Raw genomic sequence first — 13137 nt, 5'->3', positions numbered from 1 at the left:
CGGCGGCGCGGCGGCGGAGGAGGAGGAGGCGCCGCCGCCGCCGATGAGGCGTTTGGAGAGGTGAGCCCATAGCGCCGCCATTTTCCAAGGAGGGAACCGCTACAGCCGTTGGATGGAGTGGGAACGGAGTGGGGTGTGGGGTTAAAATCGGGCGATTAGAATACATTATTGCGTGGTCTTTGTGTACCACGTCATTCATGAATCGGATGACTGGAGGTCCAATAATCTACAGACACGTGTAAGCTGTTGGACGGAGTGGTCTATATGGATCGTGCAGCTAACTAAGTTCAACGTTTTTTTTTTTTCTTTTCCTACGGGTTTTTGTTCAATTGAAAAATAATTTTTCGTGAAAAAAAATTTTGATAAATTTTTTTTTTTGTAGTATTTCATTTGTAGAAAATTTTCTTTTTTTATCAACATTTGTTTGGTTATAAGAAAAAAATTCACATTTGCTTTGATTTGGAAAAAAATAAATAAAAAAATTTTATGTGGCTGGAGTATTCATTTTTCGCTGAAAAACAACGGAAGACGAAAATTATAATTTTTTTCAAAATCCGTAAAAAAAATATTTTTATGTAAAACTAAATACACGGAAAAAATATTTTTTATACCAGAAATAATTTGTAGATTCGTCATGGAAAAATATTTTTTATACCGGAAAAAATTTGTCGATTCGTCTTTAGCCGAACCAAATGCGGCCTAAATGGATAAGAATGCGCCGGCAGCACAAAAAATGCATACTAAAATTATAATTTCTTTTTATTGTCATCCATTTTTTATCTAAAAAATTATCGTTCATTTGTAATTCGACCTAACAATCTGATATACTATTATGTGATTATTTTGAAAAATAATTAAACAATAGTAACTGCATTGAAACTAGTGTTTCTTAAACAATGCAACATCTAGAGAACTTTTCTAGTTCTTCACAAACTGAAGCTGAAACATCTGTAGATTCAAAATTCTGCAACCAAAATAGCGTTTGATGTTATTAGAAATGCGCACAGAAACATCATAATTGTGAAGCTGAAATATAAATGTACTCCTGTTAACGCAAGAACAACGCGGAACTAATCATCTTTTCATTGTTAACTCATCCAAAAAGTAAACACCCATGAACTTCCACAACTGCATACTTCAGTGCCAGGCTCATTAATTGTCGCCTTACTATCGATAAATCATCGGCACAATTTTATGTCCAAACCAAACAAACATTTCAGAAAGAAACAGATTCGTGATAAAAGCTTCGAGAATAGCAATAAGTAGTTCTAATTTTATTGCCTTAAAAGGATCTTAGGGCCATAGTTTTAAGTAGGTATCATATACAATAATGCATTTTGTCCATTTAACACATTACATACAATGCAATCCAATTATCATACATTTCTAACTTTATTATTATCTCCTCGCCTTTCTGCAAGATTCTTGTAGAGTTTCTCGATCTCCGACTGTCACAGCACCAAAAAAAAGAAAAAAGGAGAGAGATTTAATTACGACTAAATGAAATGGATGTAATAAGAGAGAGCACAAAAAACAACAATAGTTTCAGTTCTTTCTGTTTACCTGATAGTGTTTGAACATCTGGGATCTTTTCTTCTTCATAGTCGGAGTCATCAAATCCCTTTCAACGTTGAAAGGCACCGGATCCACGACAACGCCTTTAATGCACTCGAAACCTCTTAGCTGGTTCGTAAACAAGTGACGATAAGTTAGCGCAAGTGCACTGAACAATTTATCGGTAACTTTGTTCTTATAAAACATACTGTAAAAGATACGACAGATATAATAAACCAAAGCTCATATCCAACTAAATAGTTCTGTTCTTCTTGATCAAGTATTTTATCCTTTTACATCAGGGAAAAAAAGAGAGAATCTTACCTTATTTTTCTCTGCAAGTGCCTTCAACTCCTGAAGAATGTAAATCTTAAGCTCCTCTAGTGCACAAATGTCGTAAAATGATCCCTTGTGGCCGTTCGACTCTGCCCATTTCATAGTATTATCTTCATGCGGTGCAACCACCGCAACTAACATGGATCGATAGCTGTCCCCGTAAACCCAGATCTAAAGAAAGAAAGAAAAAAAATGATTGTGTCTAATTATAATTGCTCGAGGAATCGCTAAGCTCTTTCGACCACAGCAAAAGTAGTGTAAAATGCTTACATCTTCGATAATCGGCAAGTAACCGTATACTTTCTCCAGGTACTCTGCTGCAACATATTCCCCATGAGATAGCTTGAATATGTTCTTCTTCCTATCTATGATTTTTAGTACTCCCTCTGGGGAGATCTCTCCAATATCCCCTGAACACGAAGGATTAATGAGGTTACACCCTTGCAAAATCTGAATTTTAATCTGTTCCCTTCGAAGGTGTAGTTTCTCGCGGCTAAATGTGACATTTTGAAGAGCAATACATCAAAATTGTGAGATTTTCATGTACCTGTGTGAAACCATCCATCTATCATCACTTCTTTCGTCAGTTCGGGATTCTTGTAGTACCCGGAAAAGAGAGTTTTCCCTCTGACGCATATTTCACCGCGGGAAGGGACACTGAGCGGATCATAACCCATCTCGGGCACTTCTTCTAGCCGCAGTTCGGTATACGTAGAGGCCACTCCGACAGTTCCGATTAAGGACATTTCGTCAGGAACTCCATTCGAACTCAAACCGCATGTCTCCGTCAACCCTGAACGATGAAAAGGCATTGATTTTTTACAATGTACACTCTTTTAGTCCTCGGCATTTCAACTACAAGCACAATGTTTAGAGCAGGAATGTTTCTTCCCAACGATTAAAAAAAAATTTGAAGCCCCAAGGAAGAAGGTTTTGATTTGAAAATTTGACTGATTGTTTTGCTGAAATAAACTTCAGCAATCAAAATTTAATCCTAAATCTGTCATATTTGATAGATTCTCAAGGAGTTCATTCTTATTATATTAATGTGAGTTACGAGTGAAAGAATTTCACCATCAAATGTTTTCATTACCAATTCAAAAGAATCAAGATAAAAAAGGACTTAAAGATGGTGAATGATGAAGAAATTATTTGTTAAAACGACCGATGGAACATAAATTTGAATCATATAAGGAATTAATTAATCAAAGCATCACAAAACCGCGTACTTAGAAGGCCATAACTATTTACCTAGTTAGAAATAAGTACAAGGGCATATATATTTCTTAGTAGTAATAAAGGATTACACGAATGCTAGTCGAAAAACTTCAGAAACCAGCTTTGTGTAAATTACCATATCCTTGAGTAACATAAGCACAGCTTGTGACTCTCAAGAACTCCTCAATCTCAGTATTCAGCGGAGCGCCCCCAGATATAATTAGGCGAACTCGGCCCCCAAGCCTAGCCTTGATCTAAATTGAAAAAAAAAAGGAAAAATTCCGACAATTTAGATAATTATGAAAAATATTTTTAACAGATAATATTGCAAAAAAATAAAAAATAAAAACTTTCATGTTTGGTATAGAGAAGATAAGACCTTACTAAAGGCCAAGAAGTCGGCGAGAGGGGATGCTGTTTTATGTGAATATCCTGATCTCATCCATGATAATTTACTGAAATTTCAATTGTCAGATAAAAATAAAATCGATGCACTTGATGTATTTTAGTAAGAAATGAAGAGAAAGAACAACTTACTGTTTGTACAGAGCATTAAATATCATCCTTCTATGCGGCCAGAGTTCCGATAGAGCCTTTAATATACCTAGAAATCAAAATATACAAATAATTCTGAGTTGCAATAATATGGTTGATAATGTTCGATATATAAAGAAGCAATATAAACCTTCATGGACTCTTTCGAAAACTCGAGGGACTCCGGCAAATAGAGTTGGCTTTAATTCCATGAGATCATCCCTCAAAGCATTAATATCCTTAATACAACAAAAAAATAGGGTTCAGTGTAGATTTTTGGCGGAAATGTAATAGAATATAGCAAATTATTTAAGATATGGAGAATTAGTTGAAAAACTTTGTATTTATGAAAGTAACGCAAAGACGATGTACATACTCCGTGATAGTACCCAACAGAGGCCCCTTTATGGAAAAAGTACTCTTCGAGCATGCGATCGAGAATGTGAGCGAGGGGGAGAAAGGAGAGGTAGACATCATCCACTGTCATCTGATAACAACAATGTGTCATAACTTCTCAACCTCTTATCGACAAATACGTACATGCATACATACATGCGTACATACAAAACACATATACATGCTTATGAATACATAAAAGGAAGAGAGAAATAATGGTCGAAGTTGTCGACTGTACTATCCCGATATTGCAAGTTTGTCTCTGAACTTTATCGTATACCACAATTTGATCACTGATCCTCGAAAATTCGGGGACTAATTATGACACAATATGGATAGAACACAAAGAATTGCCGAAAATATATTATCTAGTAACTGCGAATGATCAAAAAAATAGATTTACCTTGTCGTCAAACAGGTCCATATAGAGATCTACTCCTCTCACATACATTGCGTTGCTCTCATGGGTCAAAATCACACCCTTGGGGTTTCCGCTGGTTCCACTTGTGTACATTATTGTGCATATATCAAGAGGTCGAGGAGGAAGAGGCTCGCACAAATTCTCCTTTCCCTGTATTAACGGTACAAAACAATAGCTTCGACTAAGGGAGCATCGTAGAATCAGTGCGAAGGGACACTGGAATAGAAGAGTTCGCGTAAGATACTCCACAATTTGAGAATTAAGTAACTAGAAACTGACCATTCGAAGAAAATCGTTCCATGAGTAAATTTGCAATCCGATTTTAGATGCAGCTTCCTCTTGTTCCATTGTAGTCGAAGTGAATGAAACGATTACTGCAATCATGTTCAATAAATAAGCACTATGATTATTTTTCCTTCAAAAGCTTGATCAAGATACGAATATCGATCGCTTCTTACCTTTCAGCCTCCGAAGAGATGCACAGTCGGAGAACAGTAACTGCAAAATTGAGTATTCAGTTTCGTGTTGAAAACAACCATTTTGCGAACGAGAGACTCAGAAAAATAACTTGGTTCTCACTTCTTTCATTTTCTTATCCTGAACAAAAGCAATGTCGATTTCCGCTTGGTCTAAAATGTAATCAACAGCCCCTGACCCTGTTACCAGAAAATTTGCTTTGTGGTCGACAGTGTATAGTAACAAAAATCATCACATGTATGCTCAAACCCTTTTGGAAATGCATGTGGAAAGAAGATAAAGTATCTTCAATGCAAGAACTTAAAACAACAAAAGAAGGAATTGGAATAAATTCATTTACCCAAAGTATCGTAGAGCGGAACGCATATTAAGCTGTATCCATTGCAAGCCTGCAGATGAGAGAGTTTACTAATTTAAAAGCGTTTCTACATGGTCTTGATCAATAAATAAGATAAATGCGGTCTAAAACCATCGAAATGCTAAACTAGATACAGATCTAGAGTTACCTCCATTGCTTCTATCCATTGAGGGCAATTTGCTCCGTAGATCCCTATGCGTGAACCCTGTAACCGATTAATGTAACATCAGTATAACAGGGGCATATGAACATTAGATACTACCACCTGAAAACGAAATATCTATAGGCCTTCGTCAACTATATTCCATATTTCGAAATAAACTCACAACTTAAAATCTTTTTCTGATTGACAGCCCTAGTAATTAGTTATTCTGTCAAATGAATAGGAGATTCGGTAAAAGCTAATGGCGATGTTAACTGAATACGCAATTTCGTCAGCTGAAAAGGGGGGATAAGCTGCTAATTTCAGCGAAATTCCGAATGCAGCTGACAGAATGAACAGGTGAGATCACAACAATTAAGAAAGGAGCAGAAAAATATCAAATGAAAGTCGGTTTTCTGACAGGTGCAGCGCCCATCTGCCGCAGAGCGGAACCAACTTGAACCACTTCCTCATAGACTTCCTTGTATGTTTTCCATATATAGCATCCTGGCTATTTGATCATATACATTGGCAAAACAAAAAAAACAAAAACAAAGAATTACTCGAGGATCTAAATGATCTATAAATTTTTTTAAAAAAAATTGATACTTTATGAAATACCAGAAGACGCATAAGTTGCATACCTTTCCTTTCACGAACTCGCGCCATCCGAGCATTCTATTGTTCGGATACTTCTCTGCTGCCACACTGCAGTATAAGAATTTCACATATCAACACATATTATCGAGTTTTGCGAAGGGCATTGAGTTTCTTAAGCAAGATAGTTTAAGAAGAACATTACAGCTAACTAAAAGGAGATGACTAAACACATTAAAGATTAAAAATCATGGTTTTGTTCTTATAACAATAAATTCATTTCTCCTTTTTTCTAATAAGTTTGCCATCAATACCTGAAGATATCCCATGAGGTGCTCATTCGGGGATCCGGCGGAGGAAAACCGTCCTTCGCCAGAGCGCTCCGGTAGACCGGGCCGACCGACGGCCGCCCGTCCTTCCCGGCCCTTCCGCTCTCCACTTGAACTGTGTAAACCTTCCTCATTCTCTATCCAACAAAACCCTAGAAAATGAATTTAGCTAAATTTATTATCTGAACGAATGAAACAGATAGCGTGTTACCTTTTTCTTAAAAAAACAAAACAAAACCCTAGGGAAAAAAAAAAGAAAAAAAGATCGGGACAATAGAGTAAACAAATTTCGCATTCGAAATTTGGTACTTCTTCTCTTCACAAAGTGCATTTGTTCAAAAAATTTCCCAATTGAAAGAATTAGAGTAAAACCCAAATGAAAATTCTTCAAATTTAGGTATAATCAAAGGAAAAGCAATCGAACCAAGCAAAGCAAGGAGAGGAAAATTTGTTCTAAGATACCCAACAACTCATTTTTTTTTTTTAATCTATTTTCTCCAAAGCTGAGAGAGAGAGAGAGAGAGAGAGAGAGAGAGAGAGAGAGAGGGTGTTAAAGAGGAAGGAGCAAGTACACATCAAAAGGATGAGCTTTCCATGGATTTTGTAGTGCAAATGGGAGAGAGAGAGAGAGAAGAGAGATCTAGAGAAGGACTTGCTCCTGCAGTAATGAAGTGGTTAAGCAGTTGAAAGAGCACCTCTTCTCACATTTAATGGAGAGAGAGAGAGAAAGAGAGAGAGATACAAGGGGCTGTAGTCTAAACATATGAAATGTGGCGCCAAAATCAGTTTAGATGCTTTCATTTGGGGGGGTCCCAATTCCCAAAACAAGGAACAAATTTGTGCAGGGTTCAGTTCAGGCTCCAAAATGATGCCCACTAGGATAGAGGAAAAGCATGAGCATGTGATGTAATCACTCGCCTTACCAACTGTTCATATTCATTATGCATGTGAGCGAAAAACGTCAAATATATTTTGTGTTATTTATTATCAGAATTGATCTTCTGGATAATGTATCGGACGGTTCGGCACTCATCGTGTCGTGTCGTGCTGATAAATTTTTGACTCTATCATGGCACCTAAATTCTTGCTTTAAATAAGCGAGTAGTTTGAAGTCACACCGAGGCCGCATTTTCAAACTGTAGTACAGCTCCAACTGTAACTTATGACTCCCGTTTACACCTATAGTGAAAATAATTAGAAATATTACTTTGAAATTAAGGAACATTAGTCTTTGAGTTACCTTTCATTTCTGTTTCAAGGATGTTCGATCTATAAAACCAATATACTAGTAAACAACTACCTATGTTATGGTCAACTTACTATTAAATTCAAGATACACTTTAAAAAGTGTGCAATAGGAGGAAAAACTTGTAGATGATAGTGACTCCAATAATAATGATAATAAATGTGACCACAAATTTAGTGAAGAATAGTATGAGGGTTGTTTGCCTTATTTGCTTATTTGAACAACAAGTTGGGTGAGAGTATAAGAATAGGCTATTTTGAATTAGTCTTTTCATCTTTTATTTATTTATTTTTTTACACCCTCTTTCCTTCTTTCTGATTTTTTTAAAAAATTAAGTTATTCTTTTTTATTAATATCAATATATGGCTAATTAAATTTATTAATTTTAATCCAAGTACAAAGAAAAAGATGATAAAAAAATCTAATAACTGAATAAAATCTCTTAACTCCCGAAAATTAAAAATTGAGGAGGAGTGGATAAAAATGAATGAGAGGCTCATTTCAAAAATGGAATGTAATTAATTTAATTTGTTGTCCTCCTATTTCTTCTATGGAGAAAAAAACAAAATATTGCCCTCCTTCTATCCAAAAAAAAAACAAAAAAACAAAAAAAACAAAAAAGGAACAGCCTGTAATAGTTTGCTGCAGGGTGATAAGTTGGTTGGGTGAATGAAGAAGGATTAAATGCATTCTCATCCATTCCCCCATTTTTATGTACATAAGCTGATCATAGAAGAGATCACCCTCTTTTTCTCAAAATTTTTGCTAATACTTGAATTAAAAGAGGATGGTATGCACCAACTAGTTATAATATGTGAGGGAGTATATGCCGGATCGTTGGACCTGTCTATTAATTCTAAAAACTCGAATGGCTGACGACCAATTCGCTTAAAGTATAACGACACAGCGCTCATGGATTTTAATTGTAACTCAGTGTAACCAGTCTTACGCTACTTCGAAGATGATTGGACTAAAGGTGTCTGTAGACTGGATCGGATTTGGATAATCAATATACTGTACCCGTACCCTAAAAATAATGGTTAGAAAAAAAAATATACCCTACCCATTTAACTTTAGGTTGGGTCCGGATCTGGGTACTTAAGTTGTTAATATATCAATCGGATCTATTTGAGCAGGTCTGGATAGTGACTATCCGTATGTTATCCGTTCAAGACCGGATACGAGTCGGATCCAAATTGGGTATGGGTATCCGCATACATAAACTTTTTTATAGGCTTTATTAAATTGTCTGGGTAGAGCTTGTTTTGGCCTTTATATTGTCTGATTAAAAGTCTAAAATTTAAAATAATTTTATATGTAAACACACAAAAATAAAAAAATTATGATATCATATTATAGATAAAGAGAACATAAGTTGTAGTAATTACTAATATTATATGCTCACATTCAAAAAAAAGAGAAAAAAATAAAGAAGAGTCAGAAAATTTACTAAATAGAATATTTATTTAAAAAAATTAGATTGTCGACTATGATGGAAAAAGGATTTGGAAAAAACTCACTCGTGCCACATCTGTAGAGGATTAATATCGCTGATGATGATGACGATGGAAATATTATTTCATAAAAAATTCTTAGGTAGAAATGAAACAAAAAAATTTAAAAGTAAAAAACAAAGAGTAAAAAAATTAGAAAAAAGAAAAAAATAAAAGAAAGGTTAGGGTTTCAGTGTTTAAGTAGGATGAAAATACTTAGAGACCCCTCATATATAAATCCTATTAAAATTGATCTCTCAACTTCAAAAGTTTTTTTAAAAAAATTTTATTTACTATCGGATATTTCATCGTTCGAGTCCGAGTCCAAATTTGAAAACTATTCCAGACCTTACCCATTTAAAAGTTGGGTTCGGGTCGGGTCCAAATCGGGTATGGTATAAAATATCCGATCTCATAACCGAAATTTTAATGGGTAATTTTTTTTACCCGTATACTATTTATTTTTTATTGGATCCGATTCTGGTCCAGATAAGGTCCAGGTAGGGTTTGGATTAGGTATGGTATATTGCATATTTTGGACAGCTTTAGCTTCGACCCAATCAGACCTTCTGTCATTTTGAACGTGGCTCAGTCCAACCTAATCTTCTGCGACAGGACAAGATACTGACCCTTTTAAATCAACAGTGTGATGGTAAAATGTTTGGATTTCATACTGTACTATTAATCACAGCCATAGAACCACAAATTCATCAAAAGAGAGGATGTTAGAATCTAGAAATGAAGCATGTTTCGTGCCATCTTGGGTGCATCACATGCTATTTGCTTGATAAAAAGGATATACTTAAAAATCTTTCATCGGAATTGAAGAGAATTTAAACAATTTAGATTGAATTCGTTAAAAAAGAACATGCTTTTTTCACAATAAAAATTTGGATCACTATCTCAATTAGAGCACCTAGTAAAACAAAAAAATCTAATGTCTTATCAATTGCATGAAAATTAATACTCATTTAAGAAAAGCCAAAATTCGTAATATCCTAGAGTGGAGTAGGTGGAGAGAGTATTGATTCTGGTCCCAAGAAATATTATATAATAATTTATTTATGTCTATATTATAGCATGATTGCATTTCACTATTCAAACTTTAATGAGCTTAAAATAATACTATGTAACTTAACAATAATACCATACAACGTGGATGGAAGTAAGATGCAGACGGGCAGATCCGGAGGCGGGAGGGATTTTTGGGCTAACACTCTGTTTTTTTATAGGATCAGAGTAGATTAATTTTAATTCTTTGTTTTTACTTACTGCTTTATTTGGGATAGATTAGGACTAGAGCGAATTTTTGACGAATATTTAGCAGATCGAGGAACGGATCCAAAAAAAAAAAAAAAAGTTCGTCCTGCCTTCGGCTCCATTTACTTCGCGGATCAGGATGAATTCCATTGCGGATAATATTTTTTTTATAATTTGTTCTCATTTGCATATCCATTCGGAGCGGATCGGATGGGAACTCCACAACCAGAATTCCGTTTGCATCCTAGACTTAAAGGGGCTTATACAACAAGGTTTGCCTCTCTTAGAGGTTGTAATCGACTTTCTTAGTTTTTTTTTTTTTTTTTTTTGAGAGATAGGTAGCACGCTACATGCTTCGTTTATTTTATTTAGAAATAAACTTAGCAAGAAATGTGAATCAACTAGGATTCGAACTTGGATCTCGAATACCAACCATCAAGCCCTTTGCCACTTGCTCTAGGGACGGTCGGTTAATCGACTCTCTGGTTGGTTTAGTTTTGAGGCAGATTCTAGATTGAACCGTATGTTTTGTTAGAACCAAAGTAAACCGATTTATACTCAAAACCGATCCGGTTTGGTTCGGTTTTGTAATTAATTTCTAGATTTTGTATTTTTTATAAATTAATTTATAATTTAAGATCAAAACTTGAATCATTATAATTTATAAATATAAAATTTTAATAAACAGCTTAGGCACAATGCGTGAAAAAAATATTACTATTCGGTTTGGTTAAAAAACATGTTCAGACCGAACCAAAACCGAAATAAAAGATCAAATTTTAGTAAATTTCAAAATTAAATCAAGCCGTAAACTATATAAATCGATCCAAATAGTCTTATTTGGTTTGGTTTGGTTTGGCTTGGCTTTCGGTTTAGGACCAAACGACGTACATCCCGACACCCCCTCCCTAATCAATGCGATCTCCGATTCAGCGAGTCTATTCGGCTTGCTCAATCGAATCGAAAAACATAGCACGACTCTACTTTTAATCGACAACTCCAACTTATTTTTGATCTATTAATAGAATTACCATGAGGACGTGACTATTATGTGGCTCTTAAGATTTCAGATTTTTTCCTTTCCTTTGAATGTTTAGAAATATTTAACGGTCACTTAAATTTAATTTGTCTAACTAACAGCTATTGAGGAAAGGTTAATTGCATACAGCTTATTGCAAATATAATGAGTTGTAAATATATTTTTATAAAGTTTAACTTTTTTATGTTATTTTTACAAAAGTTCTGAGTTTTCGAATATGCCACTGCCGTTGGGATCCATTAGAAAAATTGGGTAATCATAGGTAAATTACTTAATCCTGATTAGTTAATGAGATAAATTAATATGTTTACCCCTCTTATATTATACCTTCTTCTCTTAATCGAGACCCTAACAATAAGAACTTCTTCCTCTTTCTCTTCCTCTCTCTCCTTCATACTAATTTCGAATCCATAATTAGAATTCTCTGTCCCTATTCATCTATGACGCGTGTTGCTTCGCCTACGACGAACTATGTTGCTTTTCCATTCAATATTTTCTATAACCTTTTATTATTTTGCTCAAAAAAAAATTTAGGAGAAAATGAGAGAGAGAAAGGGTTGCAACAATGGTGAATTGGATTGGATTTTAAAGAAAAAGAAGATGAGGAAGAAGATGACCATTGAAAAATTTTTGGGGAGACATTTCTGCACGATTATAGCAGTTGGAGCTTTTGGATGGACATATTTATAATGACAAATTAAATTAATATTTCACTAATCTGCTGTTAAAAAATAAACAGTTTTCTAACGATAACAAACCAGATAAACAAATATGAATATCACTCAACTTTTACATGAATAAGAGTTAAAAGTTGAAGTTTGTAGGAATATACTTGTAATTCGTTATAGCTGCGTTTGGTTCGGATATAAGTAAGAATTACTTATTTTAGTAATAAGTACAAGTTGAGATATAAATTAAATAAAAAATTGATATCATCAAAACAATTTCAATAATTTCTAGAGCAAACATGTTTAAATTGTGATTAAAAATAATATCTCTGCTCTGACAATATCAATTTCCATATTAAACGAGTTAGCCAATTCTTCCAAGACAATAATTCCTTCATCATTTATTGAGAAGCAAAAATAATAATAATAACAATAATAATAATAATAATAAGTTCCTTTCATTTCAAAGGGATTGTTATTGTGCATGGCATGTAGTGAATGCTAATTAAGATTCCTGCAATAATAATAATAATAATAATAATAATAATAATAATAAAATATTAAATACACATGGGCTTTAGGGTTGGTAGATTTCATTGTAGAATTTAAGGAGGTTGGGGTGGGGGAGATCAGCATGAATCAGATCAGACTTTGCCAGTGGCCAATTTGGTGGCTAGCTAGCCATAAAAACCATACAACATGCCCTACCCTCCAGGGTGATGCATGTGTTCATTCATTGGTGTGTTGGTACTTGGTAGTTCCTGCACTATTTTAATATTGCAACTTGATCTCTATTTTTTTTAGAAAAAACTTCAAATACCTCCCCTCGCGGTTTCGTACTTTCTCATTTTAATATCCTGTGATTTAAAGTTTATCAAGTTAGTATCATATGATTTCGCACCTTCTCATTTTAGTACCCTATGGTTTCAAGTGTATCAAATTAGTACTATGTGGTTTCGTATTTTCTTACTTTAGTATCCTGTGGTTTAATATTTCGTTAAATTATATAACCCGAAATGGATAATAAAAAGAGAAAATTGAAACCACAGGGTACTAACTTGATATACTT

At 34.5% G+C, this 13137-nt stretch overlaps 1 protein-coding gene across 4 annotated transcripts; it reads right to left on the bottom strand.

The window, feature by feature from the left end:
• On the bottom strand, window positions 1254–7101 carry LOC109719877 (long chain acyl-CoA synthetase 1-like). 4 transcript variants are annotated; one of them, XM_020246709.1, is made up of 20 exons: window positions 7019–7101; window positions 6348–6514; window positions 6081–6144; window positions 5858–5947; window positions 5443–5499; window positions 5277–5325; window positions 5039–5115; window positions 4918–4957; window positions 4739–4833; window positions 4442–4609; window positions 4019–4129; window positions 3794–3881; window positions 3646–3712; window positions 3488–3563; window positions 3245–3362; window positions 2438–2683; window positions 2161–2300; window positions 1879–2061; window positions 1564–1683; window positions 1254–1448 (listed from the first exon to the last, which is right to left on the bottom strand). In XM_020246709.1, exons 2-20 carry the CDS (start codon window positions 6494–6496, stop codon window positions 1377–1379), a joined length of 2010 nt encoding a protein of 669 aa, XP_020102298.1. In that variant the 5' UTR covers window positions 6497–6514; window positions 7019–7101; the 3' UTR covers window positions 1254–1376. The 4 variants fall into 4 exon arrangements, with proteins under 4 accessions (XP_020102298.1, XP_020102296.1, XP_020102295.1 ...); XM_020246707.1 differs by having other exon boundaries at window positions 6935–7025; XM_020246706.1 differs by lacking the exon at window positions 7019–7101 and adding an exon at window positions 6787–6904.

This window comes from Ananas comosus, linkage group 14 (assembly GCF_001540865.1).
Source record: "Ananas comosus cultivar F153 linkage group 14, ASM154086v1, whole genome shotgun sequence".
Classification (NCBI taxonomy): Eukaryota; Viridiplantae; Streptophyta; class Magnoliopsida; order Poales; family Bromeliaceae; genus Ananas; species Ananas comosus.
The sequence above is the reverse complement of the archived record's forward strand: the minus strand, read 5'-3'. Positions and strand labels throughout refer to the sequence as shown.